The sequence below is a fragment of the Mixophyes fleayi genome, chromosome 7 (genome assembly GCF_038048845.1).
Source record: "Mixophyes fleayi isolate aMixFle1 chromosome 7, aMixFle1.hap1, whole genome shotgun sequence".
Classification (NCBI taxonomy): domain Eukaryota; kingdom Metazoa; phylum Chordata; class Amphibia; order Anura; family Limnodynastidae; genus Mixophyes; species Mixophyes fleayi.
Window position 1 is genome coordinate 40,995,796 of NC_134408.1, and position 23,487 is coordinate 41,019,282.

The 23,487-nt window shown below is 39.2% G+C and overlaps 2 protein-coding genes across 5 annotated transcripts in view; one reads left to right on the top strand and one right to left on the bottom strand.

Moving 5' to 3' along the window:
* IQCK (IQ motif containing K) overlaps positions 1-14,954 on the bottom strand; it is a 78,898-nt gene extending 63,944 nt beyond the window's left edge. The window contains exons 1-4 of the mRNA XM_075179731.1: positions 14,841-14,954; positions 8,736-8,800; positions 5,970-6,063; positions 3,956-4,053 (exon numbers count right to left, since the gene is read on the bottom strand). Coding sequence (XP_075035832.1) covers positions 3,956-4,053; positions 5,970-6,063; positions 8,736-8,800; positions 14,841-14,922 — 339 coding nt within the window. The 5' untranslated portion in view covers positions 14,923-14,954. The remainder of the gene's footprint in view (positions 1-3,955; positions 4,054-5,969; positions 6,064-8,735; positions 8,801-14,840) is intronic.
* An 11-nt stretch (positions 14,955-14,965) lies between these two features.
* Positions 14,966-23,455, top strand: KNOP1 (lysine rich nucleolar protein 1). Of its 4 annotated transcripts, none has more exons than XM_075179734.1 (6): positions 14,966-15,037; positions 16,798-17,641; positions 17,708-18,904; positions 20,016-20,084; positions 20,672-20,725; positions 22,718-23,455. In XM_075179734.1, exons 2-6 carry the CDS (start codon positions 16,802-16,804, stop codon positions 23,027-23,029), a joined length of 2,472 nt encoding a protein of 823 aa, XP_075035835.1. In that variant the 5' UTR covers positions 14,966-15,037; positions 16,798-16,801; the 3' UTR covers positions 23,030-23,455. The 4 variants fall into 4 exon arrangements, with proteins under 4 accessions (XP_075035835.1, XP_075035836.1, XP_075035833.1 ...); XM_075179735.1 differs by having other exon boundaries at positions 16,798-17,353; positions 17,492-18,904; XM_075179732.1 differs by having other exon boundaries at positions 16,798-18,904.
* The last annotated feature ends 32 nt before the right edge of the window (positions 23,456-23,487 follow it).

Sequence of the window (23,487 nt, forward strand, 5' to 3'; positions counted from 1 at the left end):
GTTTTGTTTTTTTCACACACGCCACTAGGCATTTATATAGTATATATATATATATATATATATATATATATATATATATATATATATAAAGAAAAATAATCACCTATACTGTTCACGATTGAATACATTATACAGTGCATATTTTAAACATTGTATTGTATTCCTGATATCATCTCACGTTATCTTTTTGCATCCACCCAACAGATATAATATAAGAGAGCTCAGACATCAGCGCCTAGCCTGTAACATCACATCTTTTCCTGTTGACGTTGGATGAATTGTAATAGTTCCCTGTACTGACAGGTAGGTCTTGGGTGCTTTGTTCTGAGGATGGTCGGCTCTTACCATGACCGATGCTGGACAGCTTGTGTTAGGAAAAGATCAGAGATAGAGCATCTCTAAGGGCTCTTAATTAATATCCATTCTTTTAGTGTTTTTGTTACACACGTTAAAAAATGTCTAAAAGTACATTACAAATAGGTCAAATATGGGTAAATAATGCTGCTACATTCTAATACACCACGTTTAAAATGTGCAGCTACGACTATTTGTAAGGCATCGATATGCACTAAAAGTACAACAGATTTTACTGGCAAAAACACCACACATAAAAATCTAATATAAAATGCATAAAAAAACATGATCAAAACGCGTCTAAAGCTTGCATTAGTTTTCATGTGTTATCTATCCGTTTTCCCACTGCATATGTGTGAACTAGCCCATGACATGATATGACATGTAAACAATGGTCTGGAATTCTTACATTGTCCGCATATTATATAGATGGAAGCTGCTATAGTGAGAGGCACTTATCTGCCTCTTTGTGTTGTTCTTTCATAATATATTCTTGAATAGATCCTTGTAGCAGCCAATGGTTCCACTGATCGTCTTTGTTGTGGGGCAGAGGAACGTCTGCTGTTCCCTTCAGTGGCTGCTTCTGTCATTATGTAAGTGTCATGTGCTTGCTACTAAATCAGATGATCATCAGATGCTTGCAGGTTTTCAGACTTATTTGCATTTATATTCAATCTCCTGACCATAATGTGAGTAATAAATAATATAAATACAGACATATCCCTCATGGTATAATGACTGAATGGTATAATTCCATTCATGCTGTCTGTGGGCATAATCATTCCATCTGTATTCTTTGTGCATTCTTTGTATCTCCCAGTGACAGCTGAACTAGAGTTAATGTCTTAATTGTACTGCCCTCTACTGTTAAAGAAATGCTTTCATAACCAAAAATACTGATCTTTTTCCTGTTGGCCCCAATGTTCAGAATAACGTTGAATAATAATAATAATAAGCCCAAATAAGCACAGACTGAAAAAAAGTTTTTTACGGTCAACTGTTTCTTATACAATACTTGGAAGTTAATTATAAGATTACCTGGTTGAATGTGGTGTGTGCATTCCGTTATAGAAAACTTTTAAATGAGTAATGTGACACGAGTGAAAGTCCTATTTTTATAAGTACACAGGGACAACAAGTAGCTTAGACGAGTACAATAGGTGGTTCTTGCAGAAGTTAAAGTGCAAAGTTGAACTGAAGCATGCACTGAGTTAATGTATATAGTTCCGGTGAACAAAACATTGGCGCACATGACGATCTGCTGGTCAAGCAATGTGGTCCAAATAGCTGTCATTGCAATATATAACCAACACAATTATCATCCTGAACAGCCAAAGTACATTCAAATAGCATTTTATCACATCGCCTTGTAAATTTGGTCAAGCAATGATCACCAACAGTGAGAGTGTGTGAAAATGCCCCTTTGTGGTCCAATATTCAGTTAACGGGCCAAGCAAAAATATCAGCTGTGTGTGAGCTACTTAGACTGTATGCAGAGTGTTCTTTTTCAGGTGTCCTACGTTTCACTTTGTTTGCTAATGTGTTCTAACATATATATATATATATATAATGTATATATATATATATACAGGAATTGAAAGTAGAATCAGAGATTGCTGGTTACAAAAATTATATAAAATAGCAATAATGTGAAATCTGGGTGTCACACCCAAGAATCTGTCTGTACCTGGGCTGGGTGTGTCTCTGGAGCAGAACTGGTGACTACGTGCAAAAAGGTGGGTGGCTTGATTAGGTTCCTTTGCATGGAAGAGAAAGGACTGGGGGTGTCCTCCCACACTCCAAAAACATACTAATAGGTTAATTGGCTGCTATCAAATTGACCCTAATCTCTCTGTCTGTCTAAGTGTGTATGTTAGGAAATTTAGACTGTAAGCTCCAATGGGGCAGGGACTAATGTGAATGAGTTCTCTGTACAGTGCTGCGGAATTAGTGGCGCTATATAAATAAATGGTGATGATGATGATGATGATGGTACAGATGGTGGTTCCTGTGCGTTCAGGAGACTAGAGAATATGAATGGCACTGGAGACTGGCAAGTAGTGAAGAATAGCAAGACGGTGGTTTAGCAAAGGAGACCGGACTGGAAGTAGAATGCTGGACCGGACTAGAAGCGGAATGCTGGACCGGACTGTAAGCGGAATGCTGGACCGGACTGGAAGTGGAATGCTGGACCAGACTGGAAGCGGAATGCTGAACTGGACTGGAAGTGGAATGCAGACTGCACTGTCTTAGCAGAAATAACTGAAAGACTGCAGACTGTTGGGAACCAAGTTGGCATCTGAAGAATCAACGTTGCACTGGCAACAGGTTAGGGCTCCAGGAAGCTATCACATGATTGGAGGCTGCGATCAGCTGAGCTGAAGCAGCACTCTGACTGGCTGAAGGGATCAGGTGACTGGAACCAAGATGGCGGCGACCAGGAACTGGTTTTAGAGGAAACCCTGGGGAGGAGACTGCTATTCCCTGATTGGAAGATACAGTCATCTGAGCTGAAACAGTACTCTGACTGGCTGAGGGAGATCAGGTGACTGAATCCAAGATGGCAGTTGTTTTTGGAGGGATCTGTCACAGGCAGAGCACATGATCGCAGGGGGAATAATTCCTCCACCCCTGCGATCGCATTCTGGTGCCTGGCTGTCACGGTGACAGCCAGGCTGAAGACAGAGTAGCGTAGAGCGGACTGCAAGACAGCGGGCCCCCAGGTAAGTATGTGTTGCACTGTTGTACCAGGCCCCCTGGTGAGCCCGGGCCTGGTACAACAGTACCCCCTGTACCCCCCTGATGGCGGCCCTGAGTATACCTATAACACTTATTTCCCTTAGAGCTCAGGGTACTGGGTTCCCCGGATGATGATGCAGGTCTCGTGCACGAGACACAGGTTGGAGAACCAGACAACATCTGGGTACTGGGTATTACACAGACATACAATAAAGTACCAAGTCAGGTTCAGGAAAGGGTCAGCAACTAGTAGACAATGAAGTACAAAATCAGAACCCAGAGGAAAAGTTATATTTCCAAATACAGAGGTCACACTAGCAGCAATCAAGCAGAATCAGGAGTCAAACCAAGAAAATCAAATCCAAATCCAATCGGGTATCATGCTTATATAGGAGGATTGGTACATGTCATGTGTTTGAGTACGCACAAATGCGCTTGACGCATTTGGCAGTATGGCTGGTAAATGGCAGCAAAACAGGCACTCATGCACCTAGAGCACTGTTTCCCAACTCCAGTCCTCAGGGACCCCTAACAGTGCAGGTTTTCCAGGTCACAAGTGAAATAATTATACCACCTGTGGATCTGTTACAATGTGTCAGTCAGTAATGATTACACCTGTGCTCCAGCAAAGAGATATGGAAAACCTGCACTGTTAGGGGTCCCTGAGGACTAGAGTTGGGAAACACTGACCTAGAGGAACAAGGCAGCTAATAATAGATAGTGTATTAGTGGCACTAGTAACCTATTATGTACAGTATATTGCAGTATTGTATTGTAGTCTGCAGGAATACTGACAAAAAGGAAATTGTCTTTTATAAACTATTCAATTACCTTTATCTGACATTTTATATACAAAACTCACCGAGAAGCATTTCTCTTTCTCTGCCTCAACCAGCATTTCAGCCATCCCTGGTAGCAACACTGGGAATATATAGTTTTCCAAATATTTCTGAGGTGAACCTAATTTGAGAGAGTGGTCATTAATAACAAATATATCTTTATTTATTTATTATTATATTATATTTATTGTTATATTTTTCTGTGCAAAAAACAAATCAAAGCCAAACGAAACATTAAAAGCAGCAGTGTGTATAAACACCATACAACAGCGACAGCTAACTTGTTCAGTACCCTGAAAAGTGGAAAACACCAAACACGTAGCTGAAAATCAAAAAAATGCTATAAAATCGGTGGCAGAGCATTGTTACTGGCAGGCCCGGCGCTCCCATTAGGCAAGGTTAGGCACTTGCCTAGGGCGCCGGGCTCTGGAGGGCGCCGATTTTTGCACGGTGGGGGGGGGGGGCGCCGATTTTTTCAAAATGCCTAGGGCGCCATGGACCCTAGCACCGGCCCTGGTTACTGGAGATATCATACACTAGGATTTCTCTAGGGAAGAAAGCAAGTGTAGCAAAGAACAGTTCTCTCTTAAAACATATAACCAAAATCACAAAACTAAATAACCTTATATTCTTGACATAGATAACATTCATTATGACTTTGTCTTTTCCCAGGTTTATATATAGCAAATAACCTATTATCTTATTTTGTCAATTGTTTCTCCATGAATATCATAAATAAGGTAAATTAGATCAATGGTAGACAAAACACTACTATTCAGGAGCCATTCAGTGAAAAATATCATTCCATAAATAGATTAACAAGCAAAATATCAATAACAAGAAAAAAAGGGAATTGAGCCCCCCCCCCCCCCCCCAAAAAAAAATCTAAAGACAACCTAAAAAGATCAGCCTGTTTGACATCATTTTATCCTGGTGACAGCTACTAATAATATGGGACCTCTATGTTTCTAATTAACGTGGATGTTTATTAATTAAATTTCGTTCTCTGATGATTATCTTTGATACAGCATAAGGCTGGATACACACTACAGGTTTTTCAGCTGATTATCGGGCCAATCACACGATAAACGACTATTTGGCCCGATATCGCATTAGTGTGTATGCTCCAATGATGAACAATTATCGTTCCAAAGCACATTGTATTGTTTAATTTGATTTTTAAACCAAACAAAAAATCTCGTTCAATGCTGTAGCAATGTCGTTCCAATTCTGCAGTGTGTATGCACTCATGACCAGCAATGTCTATAGATCTCTATGGAGTGAGCAGAGTCCCAATCTTTACAGCTGATGGTTTTGACAGATCTAACGATGAATCTTGTACAATGTGTATAGTGTGTACACATGAATCGCCTGCTGATCGGGACTTATTGTTTTTTCAATTGTTGGTAAAATCGTTTACTATATCGCATCGGAAGAAATTTTCTGTAGTGTGTACCCAGCCTAACCTCCTACACTGTTTAATTGGGATATTTACTAATTTGCGATGCCATGCTAAAACATATATTATGTGTGAACTGCATGTATTTTATTTATTGCCACAAGTACTCAGAGTGGTATTTGAAATTCACTAATTTGTGATATTATTTTATTCATTTCTTATTGTGTGTTGTTTTTAGATTTTTTTTGGGCTCGTGTCCCATTTTTCTTTTTTGTGATTGATATTTTTGCTTTTCCAATCTATATATTTTTTAATATAGGCACTGTTCTTATCTATTTATTGCTTTTCCTTCTTTAAGGGTTTGCAGTATCCCCTGAGCAGCTGCAAATTCACTATAAAAAAAAATAACAGGTTGTTTTTTTGTTTTGTTTTGTTTTTGGGTCCTGGAGGATCCTGGAGGATCTCTTAAGTAACCGAAGAAAATCCATTGATACTAACAGCAGTTTTTCAGGATCAGAAGCCACCTGGCTCCTGTGATTTGCCCAGTTCTGTATTAGATAATATCCATCTGAATTCACAGCAATAACAATCAGCTATTTGAATATTGATTTAACAAACTACTAAGATAAGGTACCCACATGTCTTTGGATCCGGCAGTTGTGAAGAAGATGATATGTTATCACTTATATGAGCATCAGACTCATCCCTGTTTAAGCTCTGATTATCTTTCACCTGCATAATAAGATAGATATAATCAATATATATTGCAGATTGAGGGTGGTGGGCTATAAAATCCCATATACCCTGCACATTTTACAATTAAACACTCTCTGTCTCTTGATACTTATTATTAGTCACAATCTCAAAATAATTTTCAGGGGAACTTTGCTGTTGACCAGAGCAAATCACATCACAGCGATACTGTTTACACTACATCCCTCACCCTGACATGTTTAGTAATGCTTAATTATATTGTATTTATTTGTATTGTAAATACTCAATTTTCAATCTATTCTTATCATCCCAACATGTTAGTATTCAAGAAAAATTAACGTACAGAGCCAGGATGATAAGAATAGGTTTCTGTATGCAATATACAGAATAAGAGGAATTATAATGTGCAACTGGTCAAAACTAACAAAGATGGGACAAAATAGGGACATTTCCAGTGACTACAGATCTTTAAAAGCTCTGTCTGGAAGCTAGGGACAGTTGGCAACCTGGGCCGCCGTCAGGGTGGTACGGGAGGTACCCGTGTACAGAGGCTGGACAGTCAAGGGGGCCAGACATCCGAGTCCAGGACTTTTTTTCTTTCAATAATCTGTTGAGGCTCTCAATCATTCTGAGTGGAGCTCCGGTTTTGAAGATGTAGTGGGAGCTGCACGGCCGGGGGGCCTGGTCTGGGCGGCCTGGCATCATTAGGGTCCGCCCTGTCCTAAAGAGGGAAGGCACCACCAATGCTGTTCTTCCCAGTGGCTGGCTCCTCCCCCCAGGACCATCCACCAATGAGTTGCCTTCCTTTCTACTTATGCCCCTCCCCCTTTCTCCCATGCTGTAATCCACCTTTCTTCTCCATCCCAGTCATGCCCTCTCCTCCTCCTACTTCTGCTCATCTGGTCTGTCTGCTCCAGCCCTCTCTTCTCTACGTGTGGATGTGGCTGCCTCCATCAACTTGGGTGGTTATTATTGTTCAGGGTGGGGGGTGCAATTTATAATAGGAGGGGTAGGCATTATTGTTATGTGGGGTCTGGGGCTATTTTGAAAATGCTCACTGTAGTCTCTGGGCTGGTCCTAATACTAGTAAAACATTTTCCACAGTCAGCGCAATATACAGTATATCTCTCGCTCTCCTTCTCAGTGTCTGTGCTGTTTTCACCAGCCTCTCTCTCAGTAGTAAAGGGCATCTGGGGGGGTCTGTGGAGCATTTGGGGAGGTCTGATGGCTATTTAAAAGGGCATGTTGGGAAGTCTGGGGGGCATAATGTTGCTCTAGATGTCATAGCTCCATGCTACACTTCTGCAGCCACTGGACCCAGGTGGGGTAGGGGTGGTCAAAGAGAAGGTGGACAGGGTGCTGTTTTTTTCATGGCAGCCCTGTTGGCAACTATGCAGTCACTAAGATCGGACAGCCAGACAGCCATTTACCTTTAACAAAACAGGCAAGTAAGATATATAACACTTTATACCACTGTTTGCTATTTGCTTTGTAAACATACATCATTTGTAATGAATATTGATACTATTTTACATTTGGCCTGCTACTTTCATTACATATGCGCTAGAAGCAAAATAGATGCCACTTTAGTTTGTTCACATGGGCATATAAAGAAATTCATACTAGATTTTAGCAACATAGAATAGTGCATATGCACTGAACTTGTATCGTTGGTTTCTTTGTATCTTTTTTTATTATATATGTATTTCATTTAACCAATACACAAATTGGTAGAAGAGCGACTTTGTGAACAAGATTTTATTTATAAATGCAAGAAAATATCTAAATACTAAACACATAAAAGGGATAATGGCAAGAGGGCTACTGATATATATAAAGTACGCCCACCTCAGCCCTTCTGGGCAACTCTAAAACAATTTACTACAAAAATCCACAAATCTTTAAAACACACGACAATTCACAATTTACAGAAAACTATTCATAGGTCATGAGCCATGTAAGTTCCCTTTTTGATTACAAACAAGGGAAAAACCGCACCAGGTAATCCATATACTCCCTCAAGAATGTATGTAACAGTCTTGCCTAAATGGCATTATTCTTACACAATGAGGATCGGTGCACCCGATCATTAATAACTAGTAGATCAGAGTTAGAGAAAGAAAAAGAAATGATCAAATGGGGCACTCGAAATGGATTAAATGAAATTTAATTACATATGTACTGTTTCTGTTAAATACTTCTTTATTGATATTAGTAAAACATTCTAATAGCGAAATATTTCGCTATTAGAAGCATTTTTATTACTAACATCACCCACTTACCTCCTTCCAGCAGGAAAAATACTGCTGTACAATTAATAAACGGTTTAATTATTTATGAAGCTTTCTGGTGAAAACTAATACACACATACAAACATATCAAACAATCCCTAACACTGTGTTAAAGACAATTCTACAAAGCAAAATTTCCATCTTCAATACATAGCCCATTAGTTCAGCAGATAAGAACACTAACAGCAGGATGCTCGGACTTTGTTATATTCACTATGTTTTTCACATGCTGAGAAAGACAAACTCGAAAGTAGAAATTAACTTCCTTCCATGAGTCAGAGTTTTCCAAAACCAAAAATATGTTGTTATCTGCTATAAAAACACATCAAAAGAGATGATGTATCCCAGTAGCTAAGATTTAAAGCCAGCATTTGCTACAAAAACTTTCTTTGTACTCACACATATTATTGATTTTCCTCTTGATTTAAAACCTGCAGGTAAGGATGGTTGTTCCAGCTCATATTCTAAACAGAAAAACAAGACACCATTAAGTCAATATGATAAATAAGAACAAAGCACATGTCAATAGAGTCAAAGATTTGCTGATAAGTCCTAATTTGTCTATTTGGTGTAATATCTATATAACTATTTGGCAAATGTAACAAGTTTGATGAAAGCCAACACAGAAGTTTTACAACCAGTCAGCGCTGCGGAATTAGTGGCGCTATTTAAATAAATGATGATGATGATGATGAGACTGATGATGATGATGAGACTGAAATATGCTCTTCATCTGCTTAGCTCCTGTTAACTCCCTCCCCTTCTCCCCGTTCTCCTTATGTGTCCTTCTACCCCCCTTATCTTCTTGTTATCCTCTTTATGTCTCCCTAATCTTTGGGGAGTGTTCTTGAGTTTGTGTTTTATTACTAAATTCAAAACTTATGCGTAGTAAGACGTATAGAATAAGTGGTTGTCCATTTGATACAAATGTCTTGTACTGGCATTATACTCTTTCTAGTGGATTATTCTTATGTGGAACTATGTAATACCTTTTGTTTGCTCGCATTGAAAAATAAATATAAAAAAAAAAAAGTTTTAAACTCAAGCAGCCACAGAACGTTCTTTCCGTAATCTTCTGGCTCATCCAGGTGGTCTTCAGCAAACTTTACACGACCAACAATGTTCTACTTCAAGAGCATTAAACACTGATATTAGCCAGTGCAAGAGAGTCCTGTGGATCCTTTGACATTACATTATATATATTATATGCCTTGTTCTTTGAGGTTTTTTTTCCAAAGTATTTCTTTATGGTCAGAACAATACAAGCATACATAGGATAACAATATAAAATTCCAGACAAAAGCTACATAGACAACACAATAGAGATACAACTGTAATCAGTAAATGAACTTCGATAAACTTGTATGAAACGACCAATTTTTGAAGAACATGAAGAAAAGAAATCGGAAGGGGAGAGGAAAGGTGTGGCTAGAACCATTATCGAAAGAGGGAGAGGACAGAGGAGGGAATGGTATTGAGAAAGGCGAATATGTAAAGAATGAAGGAGAACAGCGAGAGCAACACAGTAAAACTAAATGAAGGGTGAGCGAAATTGGAAAAAGGACAACAATGGTCACATATCTTATAAGTTATTAAGAATACTGGTCATGAATTCCATGCATTGGACATGCCAGACTCTGTTAGCAACAGTCTGAAGCAAAGGAGTGGTAAATTGTTTCCAATCAGTCGCAATTTGACAGGTGGCAGACAAAATTATATGCCGAGCAAGTTTCTTCTGATGGTGAGTGGCCGAAGGGATTCCGAGGGGGAATGATAAATTTGAATGACAGTAAAGGTCAGATTCTTTATGTCTAGCCAGAAACGTGCAACTTTCAGACAACATCACAGTAGAAAAGTCCCCTACAAGGAACACCGAACACCAATCAGAGGGATCGGGAGCATCTTTGTAAGTCGACTTGGTACATAGTACCAGCGGTACAGAAGTTTATATACATTCTCTTTCATTTTAACACATACAGAACTGGAGGCAGCATTTTTCCGACTCTCAGTCCAGTCATCCACATCCAGGGTCTCACCTAAATCCCGCTTCTAGACCAGTTTGTGAGGGTCCCACGAGACCGTGTTAGAGAGGGTGAGTTCTAGAGATTAGACCAGCTGTGGGTGATTGGCGGAGTGTTTCAATAGTAGTAAAGGGATGCGAGGATAAGTGGTGTCTAACTGAATTATGGAACATTTGCAATTGTAAATATTTATAGAAATTCTTTGTAGGAATATTGAATTTAGTTTGGATATCCCAAAATGGGGGGGAAATATTTTTGCGAGTCAAGTCATTAAAGTATCTAATATCACGGGTGAAACAACTTGGAGTGATTTTTGTTGGACGACCACCTGGGGAAAGTAACAATGGTGTACACTATCTGCCTGACAATGGATTGGTGAACCCAAACGTCTTTACAAATCATTTTTAAAACCTTTTCCAGCCTAATGACTATCAACAATTCTTTTTGTGAGGCCCCCAGAAATCTCCTTTGATCGAGGCATGGCATGCATTCACAAACCTATGTGGTGAAGACCAGTCTTTGGTAGTGAAAACTCAGGTTTATGTCTCTTGAATAGGGAAGGCCATCCAAACTCACCCCTGACTCTAATTATCCCCTTAAATGAATTGATAATTCTATACGGTCACATAATTAATGTTGAATTCGTTTGATCGATAAATTAATTATTTTAATAAATCATTTTGTTAATTATCTTATTTATTTGGTTCTCTTCATTTATGTTATTTACATAGATGAAGATATGAATGCATTTAAGGTCACATTTATGTAGAAATTCTAAAGGGTGCACAGACTTTCTAGCACCACTGACGACGCAATTTAGTTTTAAGCAGCGATATTATTAAGGTAAAGGGATAGAAATGGTGCATTTTCAGGGGCGTTCCTTGCCGTGCACGCCCATTTCTTCTCAGCAAAAGAACGTGAATTTTGCACAAGCTCAGAACTGTTGGAGGTAATGTCTGGTTCTATACTTTTAATAAGAGAAAACAGTTCCCAGACACAGTGCACTGTGTAGACACTAAACAAGGAATGATAAAATAGCTAGAAAGCTTGAGCTGGTTTCCACTATAACATTGAGACCACAAGCATGGGGCTCTCTTCAGACCACAAAATGGCTGCCTCCACTGTGAGTAAACGTTGGATTCATACCTGACCACCTGTATGATAATTCATAATCCCACTTCACACTGCTTATTTTAGCTCTCTCCCCCCAAAATGTCTCTTTGCTCTCACAATTTTATAGCATTTGGGATAATAACTCTTTTTGCATAGCAGCGAATCTGTGGTGAATGTGTAATCTGCAAAGATGGCTGAGCAGTGTCTTCCAGCATGTCACTGTGTATTGTATAGCAGCCAGATCCTATTTTGTTTGTGGTTGGACAACACTGGTTTAGGGCCAGAGAAACACGATGGGTAAATAAACACTTTTTCATCCAGCACAAGCGGAGTGTTTGTTCCCAGTCAATGCAGCTGCACTGTCTGAGAGGGCTGGAAGAGGTAGCATCCTGCAGCTGTGACAGCAATGGACCAAAGCTCTGTATTGTATATGTAATGTACATAGCAATTACACCTGCAAACCTGACAATTGTTGTTCACAGTGCACATCAAACAATGAGCACTTAGAAAGTTCTACAGCAAGAAAAGATATACCTAAAGCACCACACAAAGCATGCATAGTATGATGAGAAAATATACTATAGTCAAAAGGTATGATGAAACAGTAAAGACACTTAGGGGTCTATTTACCATGGGCGGTATCTCAGCGATACAAAATGTAGTACTGCTGTTGTTTACCATGCCAGGGATCTGGCAAATTCCCTCTCCTAAACAAGCAAAAACAATTTCACTCTGCAGCCTAACGCTGCACGCGAAAAGAGGAAGTGACCTTGTTGATGCTGCACATGCAGGGTTAAGGCTGCGCATGCGCATAGTGATGGGAATCGCCGAGGGATCCAGGACAGTCTTCCTGGTGGTGACGGATCCCATTAACAAGGTAAGCTAACGTTATCTTGAGATGGCTTTATTTTTTTAAGGATTTTCGCCGCATGTTAAATTGGGTCAGTGCCCATAGAGGGGACTGCAGTAACCAGCAGAAAATAGGCTAAGGCATTTTTCCTGCATTAACCCATGGATGCGATAGCTATTCTCCAGAGAAAACAGCTGTTTTCTCTAGATTTGTGGCTTATCGCAGCTTCATAAATAGACCCTAAGGGGTAAATTTATCAAGCTGCGGGCAGCACGGTGGCTATGTGGTTAGCACTTCTGCCTCACAGCACTGGGGTGATGAGTTCAATTCCCGACCATGACCTTATCTGTGTGGAGTTTATATGTTTTCCCCGTGTTTGCGTGGGTTTCCTCCGTGTGCTCCAGTTTCCTCCCACACTCCAAAAACATACTAGTAGGTTAATTGCTATCAAAACTGACCCTAGTCTCTGTGTGTGTATGTTAGGGAATTCACACTGTAAGCGCCAATGGGGCAGGACTGATGTGAGTGAGTTCTCTCTACAGCGCTGCGTTATCAGTGGTACTATATAAATAAATGGTGATGATGAAGCTGCGAGTTTCCGGTGGGTTTGAAAAGTGGAGATGTTGCTTATAGCAACCAATCAGATTCTAGCTATAATTTTGTAGAATGTACTAAATAAATGATAACTAGAATCTGATTGGTTGCTATAGGCAACATCTCCACTTTTTTGGAAACCCTCCTCTACAAATCCTGTGTTTGCCCCTTTCATGTAATATATCAAATAATCAGAAGAAGAGTGCAATAGTAAATAACTTAATAAGAGCAAATTAATAATGATATACCAGTGTCATCTATAATTTAAATGAGAACTAAATGCATAAACTAATGTCACCAATAATTATAAATCAATTCACCTTATAATGTACTTATTTCCCCCTGTCCTTCTTTATTTTAGTAAAATGATGTGAAGTCATAACGACTGACTGATATACTGGTGGCACGTAAATTAATATTCACATTTATCTAAATGGATTCTTCATCTAAAATATTTTTTTTCATTATATAAGACTTAAAGGCAAAGAAGACTAATGTTATAATCCTCTGATTCCACCCTTGTCTTCTGTCATTTGATATAATGCTGATGTGTTTTCTTGCTATTGGGGGCTCTGATCCAAGGAGTAGCTGCAGTTTGCATTTGATATCATGCCTCCTCTGAGTGTGGCTTTTAATATAGTCTGGGATAATACAGTCCAAGCTATGTACAATGAGGGAAGAATGTCAAATTCCACTGCCAACTGCAGGTAGCACCCAACCACAACGCTGCAGTATGTCAGGACCACCAGCAACAAGAAGACATATTGGCATTACACCGAGCTGCAGAGTATACATTTTCATCTCATGGTATATTAGTAATAATTGATTGTGTTATAACTAATAATGCTCCCCAGTGCCTTGTGTTTAACATAAATCACTGTGGCAGGCTATAAGAGAATACTGAACTAATTACCATTTTACCTTGTTTTTTTTCTTTAGGTGACTATTGATAGATTAGAATTTTGCATGGTTTGCAGTGTCATGTGACTACCATGGAAACCACAGTCATCTGTCACAGGGTATAATGAACAGAGAGGCTTTGGAATGCCCCTCTGAGCTCAACATGCTGAGTGCATTGTAAAATTAACCCCTCACCCCCTGTCATTAAATGACATCTGTGAGCTGGAAGTCCATGTGCGTCTGGAAGCCATACTTGTCTGCCCTCCAGAAAGATCGTGAAAAGGAGATGCTGAATTCTATGTGGATAGCTAAGAAATCAGATGCATGCTTAAAATGTTCTTAACCTGCCAGTTAAAGAAAAACAAGGATATGTAGCTCTGCACCCTTAACTCCACCTAAGAATTAATTTTAACCAATATCCAGTTCGAGAAAATTCATGGTGTGAATAATATTTTTCACTTGTGAGGTTAATTTCCCCATCTGTCAGGTACAAAAAGTGTTGTGGTGACAAGTAGTGATGAACTAATGGGGTCCCTGGGAAGTACAATGTGCAGGTCTATAATAGTGCTTTGCCATCAGTCCCTAAAATATGGTAAGCACAGTTTTGTGGGGAGTTTGGTGACCAATGAAGGTTCAAAACACTATCCCACATGAGTCATTTCCAAATTATATATAAGTGCAGGATAGACAGATAATCGTTACCCTCTATGTATAATGATTATATTTATATTTTTATTATATGTATAATGATCCCATCAATGCACTGTGCAGAGTAATAAGTTGGCGTAATACCCCATGTCAAAATCCATGCGTTTTATATGAAGATTGGGCGCACCGACCGTAATACATCTGTCTTATCTTAGTGACTTCTGCCTAAGCTACATGCAGCCCCTATGTGGCCATAGTCAGGTCCTGTACAATGTCTTGGGCGGACACTCTCCTAGCAGTTCCAGACTTATGGCTGAATGTCAGTAATGCAGTTACATGGACCCTCTAGTGCCCCTGAGAAGAACAGGTGACTGGTACCTTCACAGATCTGCTGCCACAGGCTGCTGGGCATGGCCTCTGCTGTGCATCCCGCTGCCATAGCCGGGCCAGTGGTTGTCATAGTAACGTGTACACAAATAGTATTACCCACAATCCCACGCGTTGCCGTGCGGAGTCTGATATCCGGGTAATGAGAAGGAACACGTGGGGAAGCTGTGCTCACACTGACACTGCAGGTATTTCCTAATGTACATGTGCACCCACTGGGTGTTAGTAATAACTCATCGTGTTATAACCAATAACTGGAAGAGTAATTCACATACACTTCATAATCCTCAGCAAACTAAGCCTTCCAGCTGTTCTGGAACTACATGTCTCATGATGCCTTCACTGGCAGGGACTGCTTGGACTTGTAGTTCAACAACACCTGCCAAGCTCCAGATTGCTTACCTTAACACTTAAATGGATCACCCTTGTGTGTCTGCTTACATTAAGCACTCAGGGGCAGCACTAATCTGGACATTTCAGGCAATTCAGTTTGAGTTTTTGACCTGGTTCTTAAAATAAAATGTTTGTTAATGCAACTTTTTACCATCACCATTCTGTACTGTAAGGGTGGTCAAAGCTGCACTGCCATCTGATTGGTCCCTTCGACCAGTCAGAGGACTCAATTACACTTTCCACATTATTTTTCACTTGTGAGGCTAAAGTGCCAGCAGTCACCCTAGGACAGGGCCGTAACCCGGGGCGCAATGCTGAAGAGGGGTGCAATTTAGGGATATTTTAGGTACATTTGGTTAAAATTGAGGGCTAGGGGGGCGGCATTTGCCTTTCTCGCCCCAGGCGAAGTTGATAACTGGTCAGTATCAGACAGAATGCTTAGGTAGAACAGATGCTGACCCAACCTATTGCTCAGGCACCAGAGAATAGTCTGAAAAGTGGGATTAAATAGAGAGCACCTGATGTTATGTGTGCGCTCATTGGTCACAGAGAGCACTTAAATGTCAGCGACTATAAGCAGATAATATAGTTTAGGTAAGATTGCACAGGAGGACAAATAGGCAACAGGAACACAAAGGCAGGTTTATTATAGCGTTCCTATCATCATCATCAACATTTATTTATATAGCGCCAGCAAATTCCGTAGCACTTTACAATTGGGAACAAACATTAATAAGACAATACTGGGTAATACCTACAGACAGAGAGGTAAGAGAACCCTGCTCGCAAGCTTACAATCTATAGGACAATGGGAGTTAGAAACACAAGGGCATGTGCTACATCATATTGCACAATGGACCAGCTAAAATGCAAAGGTAAAAGTACTGAGTGGGCTGTGTGTGTGGCAGTGTTGGTCAGAGGGTTGTTGTCTTGTGTTGGCTGTGTAGAGGGTGGTAATAGAGTAATCTAGGGAGATTAACAAGTGTATTTATTAGTCTTGTCTATCCAGACTGATCTATGCAGGTGGAACAATTGCATATGATTGCATTACAGTCATGTAGTTAAATTTAGACTGACGAGTGTCCAAGAGGATGTATAGAAATGTCTAAACCATTTCCTTAAACCACATATATTCCAGCCCTCCATAGTCACATTTCTTTGCATTTTGCAATTCTGTCATTGCTCATTTGGCGTTGTTAAAGGTTTGTTGGTGTCTTGTGATGATGTTCATATGGTTGACTTTGCATATATAGCTAACTTTCATGTAGATCATCGTAGATGAAAATAAAAACATTGATGGAAATCTATATATATGTCTCCAATATCTGTACTACCTAAAGATAGACCTCAAGTTGAAATACTTCCTATAATCTTATATTCAGATAGCATAATGTGTAACTAAATATACCTTTGTTAGCGTGGGGTGCTCTGGTAGCGTGGTGCCCTCCTTCTACGCTTACTGTGTTCAGAAGACCCTGTGTACATGTTTATCTTCAATAATGATGTGAAAAGTTTTTGTTGTTTTTGTTAATAAATTCACCATAATGTCTTGTAGAGTAATGACAAGCCATGTTGAGGAATCTGCACCAACGGGCAAAAAGAAAACAAAAAAGAGTAGTAAACAGTATGATTGCAAGACTGGTGAAAGATTAATGGTGGGATCACACTGCAATAATAATGAAGACTATGCAAAAAAAAAACATAAAAAGAAAGCTCAAGAGGATGCCATATCTTCACATGATACAGAAAGCGACGTGATTGTCCGCAAAAAGAAGAAAAATGTCTTAGATGAAGATATCGTGTCATGTGACCACAAAAATAACAATGTTCCCAGAAAGAAAAAAGAGAAAACTTTATTAGATGAAGATATTATATTACGTGACTCTAAAAAGAAGAAAACGGTCTTAAATAAACATATTGTGCCATGTGACCCCGAAACTATTGATGATGTTTCTAAAACAAAAAAAGACTTTGATGAAGATATTGAATCGTGTGACCCCAAAACGAATGACGACATCCGCAAAAAGAAAAAAAAGAAAAAGGTCCAAGATGAAGATATTGAATCGTGTGACCCTAAGCCTAATGACAACATCCCCAAAACGAAAAAAAAGGTCCATGAATCGTGTGACCCCAAAATTAATAACAACATCCCTAAAAAGAAAAAAAAGAAAAAGGTCTTAGATAAAAATATTGAATCATTTGACCTCAAACCTACTGACGACATCCCCAAAAAGAAAAAAAAGAAAAAGGTCCAAGATGAAGATATTGAATCGTGTGACCCCAAGCCTAATGACAACATCCCCAAAAAGAAGAAGAAGCAAAAGGTCCAAGATGAAGATATTGAATCGTGTGACCCCAAGCCTAATGACAACATCCCCAAAAAGAAGAAGCAGCAAAAGGTCCAAGATGAAGATATTGAATCGTGTGACCCAAAACCTAATGACAACATCCCCAAAAAGAAAAAGGTCCAAGATGAAGATATTGAATCGTGTGACCCCAAACCTAATGACAACATCCCCAAAAAGAAAAAAAAGGTCCAAGATGAAGATATTGAATCGTGTGACCCAAAACCTAATGACAACATCCCCAAAAAGAAAAGAAAAGTCCAAGATGAAGATATTGAATCGTGTGACCCCAAAACTAATGACAACATCCCCAAAAAGAAAAAGAAGCAAAAGAAAACGGTCTTTGAGGAAGATGATTCTTGTTTACCAAGATGTAAGGAAACTGTCCGAGCAGATAAAGGCAATAACTTATATTTAGAAATGACTAATTTCCCCAAAAGTAACACTGTAAGTGAGAATAACAGTACATGTGTACCTGAGGCTAAGATTGTCAGAAAAAAGAAGAAAAAGGGAACAGAGAAATATTCAGAGAAGGACAGCAGCATCCCCAAACATAAGACAATTGCTGGTACTTTACCTTTGGTTGAGAAGAATGAAACAGAGAAAGAAGTGATCTGTTTATACAGCGACAATATAACTTCAAAAGTAAAGAAAAACAAGAAAAAGAAGATGAAATCTCAGCCTGACAAAAGCAATGTTGATGTTGAAGCAACAGACAATGGAAATGTTGTCATTGATGTCTCAAAAGTTCAAAAGAAAAAGAAAGTTAAATTTGTTCCATTGCCGGTAGAAGATGCAGGTGCTCCAGCCGTAGACTTCGAGGTGCCAGGAATTGTAGAAGTGAAAAAGAAAAAGAAGTTCTCTTCCTTGAACAAGGAAGATGCAGCCATTGATGATCATAGCATCCATCTTTCTGTGTTGTCTAAAGATCCTGCTACAGAAGATGCCTCATCTCACGATGAGACGCTAGGACCTGGTCATTTCCAAGAAGATGTCCAAAAGACGAGAGACAGAGAATCCGATGAGGATCTGAAAGGAAATTGTGAGGACACTGGTATGGTCATCAAAAAGAGAAAGAAAACCAAGAAAGGAAAAGAAAGCAGTGTGCCGCTGGCTGGGACAGTCCAGACTCTAAATGCTAATAAAAAGCAGCCAAAGAGGAAGAGGAAGAAGGTTGAGAAGATAAAGAATGCAGATGAGGAGCATAGTTCAAATGAGGAGACAACTGATGTTCCTAAAAAGAAGAAAAAAAAGAAAGGGGAGGAAGAGCATCCATTAGTGCAGACTAAAACCCTCTTAACGAACTTGATAAAGCATGTATGTTACCAATTACATCAATAGAGCCCGTTACTGAGTGACCATTGGACATGGTTTCCAACCACCTGCAAATGTATTGTAACCTATTAGTCCAATTTTAGTCCCTTATTAAGAAGCAGAGTAAGTAGAGTAAACATACAACATTTTAGTGACACTACTAGACTGCACATGGCCTGTAAGAACTACAACAGTGGCTTTTATCCTGAATAAGGTTCTTGAATCCTTTATTTTTAATGTCTGTCTGTCTTTGTCATTGACAGTCTATTTACATTCACTTATCTGTAAGTACCAGACTTAGGAATCTGCGGGTTTGAGAAAGTGGAGATGTTGCCTATAGCAACCAATCATATTCTATCTGTCATTTTGTAGACTGTACTAAATAAATGACAGCTAGAATCTGATTGGTTTCTACAGGCAACATCTCCACTTTTTCAATCCCGCAGTTTAGTAAATCTAGCCCTTAGTGTTGATATCATGCCATCCTGCCCAGAGTTTTTAAAAGGCGTCAGGTGAGCATAGTCCAAAAGTACCTAAGATAATAAGGAAAGAGGATGACAGGACTAGCACACTATAAATTCTTAGTTACCTTTGTGTTTGCTTACACAGGACACCGCTATTACTGTCACCTGATTTATCGCTCTGTCTATATGTACTCATCACACCACTCACATTTCCATCTTGATGATAATAATAGTTATTGATCATATTAATAAGGCAAAAATCCCTTAGAAATAAGAAAAAAAAATCAATATTTAAGGTAACTGAATGTCCCATATAAACAAATGTTTAAATGAGAAGCCAAAATATAGTATTGTTAATTGATGCTACATGTTTGAATTAGTGTTGTAGATAAGACAAGTCAAAATAATTTTATCCTTTTGCTTGAACTTAAAATGAAGGTATATATTATCATCAGCAATACACAATAACTATGTCAGTAACCAAATCAGAAGATTAGAACCTGCAAAATCAAAGCATGCATTAAAACAGTTCGTATGTGCAGTTAGGTATACACAATAAATGTCAGCATTAGTTTACCCTTTACCTACAGAGTAGGTGCTTATATAAAGCTATATAAACGGTACTAACGCTACACTTGTTTATGATATAGCAGGCGAACACGGATGTCCAGTTTGTGTCGGAAAAGGCAGGGAATTCTGATGAAAGGCACGTGGATATGGTAAATATATGTTTGTAAAACATAAGTAGATGCAGTTAAAGTGGAGCCATTACCTACATACAGTGGAGGCAGCCATCTTGTGGGCTGAACCATTAGTTGGAATTAGTGATGTCACTGAGGCGCCAGTCATTTTGTTCCTAGTGAATTAGTAGGCCGCATACTCATGGATACTGGTTCTGCCTACAAAATGGCTTCCTCCACTATACATAAGTAAATGGGTATGTTTTAAAGTGGAACTAAAATAAATAATTTGCAGTAGTTTGAACCATTTTACCTTTATTTAAAAGGCTAAACAGCTCCTTTTAGTCACCAAATGATGTTCACTGGCTGCTGCCCTATTTCTGAGAGTGTCAGGTCACTGCCCAGTAACTGCTGAAGAATTTGCATGCGCACACTTTAGAGATGGTGGGTGTCATGGCAGCTCTAATCATTAGATAAAGATAGGTTGCATGTAACATTAATGTTTACCTTCTTTTATATCTCTGTAATTTTGACTGTTGTGCTAGCACCCTCTGAATATAAGACTTGTAGGATTTGATGTTACTCCACAATGACGATTGATGGTGAATATTTGGTTTCTTTTGAAGGTACGGCGAGTGACCCTGCAGGAAGATATTGACAGAGAGTCTGGGAAGACTAAGGTTGTACAGGGAATTCCGTGTGGGCTTTTTTTCTTGTTTTGTTTTCAATTTATCTGCATGTTTTATCAGCAGGTTGTCAGACGCCAAACTACATATACCCTGAAGTGAGCAGAGGGGTGGGGATCAAACCCGAAGGGCCCATTTCTGGAGGCAGCAATCCCAACCCACCCCCTAATACAGTGTTGGCTAACCTGTGACACTCCTGGTGTTTGTGAAACTACAACTCCCAGCATACCCTTCCAGCAATAAGCTACTATATATTGGCAAAGCATGCTGGGAATTGTAATTTTACAACACCTGGAGTGTCACAGGTTAGCCAACACTGCCCTAATACCACACTGTACGCACACCTGGAAAATGTATTTGTTTCCTGTAATATTACAGCCTTCAGTGTGGTGGTCTCATGTACAGGTAGAGGAAGGTGATGTGGAAGGGGTGTCCATTTTTGACATCTCGCTGTTTATTATTCACGGCTCGACTGACTACAGATGATGGGTTGTACTTAAAACTGCACAAGGGCCAAAGATGGAAATTATAGCAACATAGCCAGGAGCAACTCATTTTAAAGACCTACAGCCGGACATTGTGAACACGTTTAAGAACCCAGCACCTCTGTCATCCCACTGCAACCTCTATAGACACAAAATCCCAGAATTCAGTTTAATTGCAGACTCAGGCTAAAGCCAAGAGATCTGCAGCAAGTCAGCACTTAGACAATCTGTGTTCAAGTCAAGAAAAAAAAAAAGAGAGTAATTCTAATGTAAATGAAGAACTAAACTGATCTTTCTTTCATCTTATAGTATCAATGAAAATGTAAATTTCATTTTGGTTGGAAAAGCATTAAAATGTGACAAGTTGCTGAAGGATTGCAGCAATTTGAACCCGATTATTAGCCGTCCGCAGACTGAAGTTAGGCAGGGTAATTATTTGGGCTTTGGGAAGAGCAGGGTAGAAGTGCTGTGTTTGCTGTGAGAGTAATTGCATGTAGTTATCTTGCAAAAGCAGACATTGAAATGTGGTAATTATGTGCTCCAGGGCAACATTGAGTTAATAACACCTCTGAAAAGTATGAAAAATGTAGAACTGAAAAAGCTTTTGTTATTTACACCCAATGATCTCCCACAAAGTAGAATGCGAATATGGCAAGGAAAGCTACAGCACTTTAAAATATCCAGAGGAGATACATAGACACAGTTGTCCATTGTGTATCAAATGTCAGCAATGTTATTTCAAGCAGGTGATAATTAAATGTGTCTGTGCACGACTGAGAAGTAGAATGGGCAAGACAAAATGTTCAAGTGACTTTAGCATGGCCAGGTAATGGGTACCAGATGACCTAGCATGGTTATATCAGGATCAGTAAAACCAGAAGTTTTAGTGTCACAGGTATTCCGAACACCCAAGTGACATCCAGCTAACATTTGGTGTCTGGAAACATGAAAGATGGCACTGGAAGCCTCCGTTAACAGCGCAGTGGCTTTGACTAGGTATTAGTACAGTGTAAATGTTTAATTATAGTGTACGTTCTCTGAGACAAAAATGGTCTTGAAATCTTGGGGGGGAAAAAACACAAGTCACTTATTTTCAAAATTTGATTTGGTGACTTGGTAACATGAAACAGCTGTTAGCATGTTGGTCTAGTCCAGGTGTTGTGAAACCACAAGTCCCAGCATGCTTTGCCAGTAGATGGCTAGCAAGATATGCTGGGACTTGTAGTTTCACAACACCTGGAGAGCCACAGGTTGGCAGGCCTGGTCTAGTCCATTTACCACTACCTTATTCATGAGTTGAGCAGTTCTCTAATGACAGTATAGTGTTATATGGCAAAGCCTGAATGTAGAGCTGAGGGTTGAAGTCAGCCTGTATACCCAACACAAATAAGAAGCTCTACTTGTGGGCGGAGGTTTCAATAATTATATATATATATATATAAAATTTATTTTATGGTCACTTATTCAGTTACTGACATAAAATATATTGTTTTCTCCATAGGTAACCACATTTGGACAGTGGGACACTGCTTCATTTCAAAGCTCAGACCAGCAAACAAAGTTCTTTAGACTTTTGGGAGGCTTCAAGAAGGAGAACCAAGCAACTCCACCATCAACTTCAAGCCAGGAAAAAGTCAATATGGCTCTAGGAAAGCAAGAGGAGCGGGCTCTAGAAAGGAACCTGCTAGCAGAGTTCGATAAAGCTCTTACCTGGAAACAGAACAGAGGAATTGGCTTAGGGTGCCAACCTGTCCAGAATAAAAAGTTTTATATTGACAAAACAGTGTCTAGATCGGTGAAATTCGAAGACTAGGTTGACATGGACTCTATTTAAATCTAGACTATAATTATAATTCTAGATTATTAGTTTATCTAAAGGCTCATATACAGCAGAGATGTAAGGGAAACCAATATAATGTCATAATATATGCAGAGGGAAACTACTAAAAGACATGTCAGGTAGTTTGTGCTGCGTTAGAAAATGCAGACTGAACCTTCTAGAGGTGGAGATTGGATACTTCATTTGCAAATTACCAAGACAATAAAGTAGAAAGTTGAAAGTTCAGTTCTCTGGAACCATGTGGGACTCAGAAGACATTAGTTTAGAGAGTTTATATATGTATAGTGTTATTCGTTGCCAGATTAATATTTGCCAATTTTTTTATTTACACTTGTTTTATATGTATTGTAAATTTAAGCCATAAATATTGCGCAGCAGAAATAAAGACAAATTACTTTACATTTGCAAAGAAAACCACTGCAAGTTAGCAT

Bases quoted from the DNA above. Each gene is read 5' to 3' on its own strand.
- KNOP1 (XM_075179732.1), top strand. From the start codon at position 16,802: ATGACAAGCCATGTTGAGGAATCTGCACCAACGGGCAAAAAGAAAACA. The intron at 20,085-20,671 runs GTAAATATATGT...TTTCTTTTGAAG, and splicing joins ATGAAAGGCACGTGGATATG to GTACGGCGAGTGACCCTGCA. The intron at 20,726-22,717 runs GTTGTACAGGGA...TTTTCTCCATAG, and splicing joins GAGAGTCTGGGAAGACTAAG to GTAACCACATTTGGACAGTG.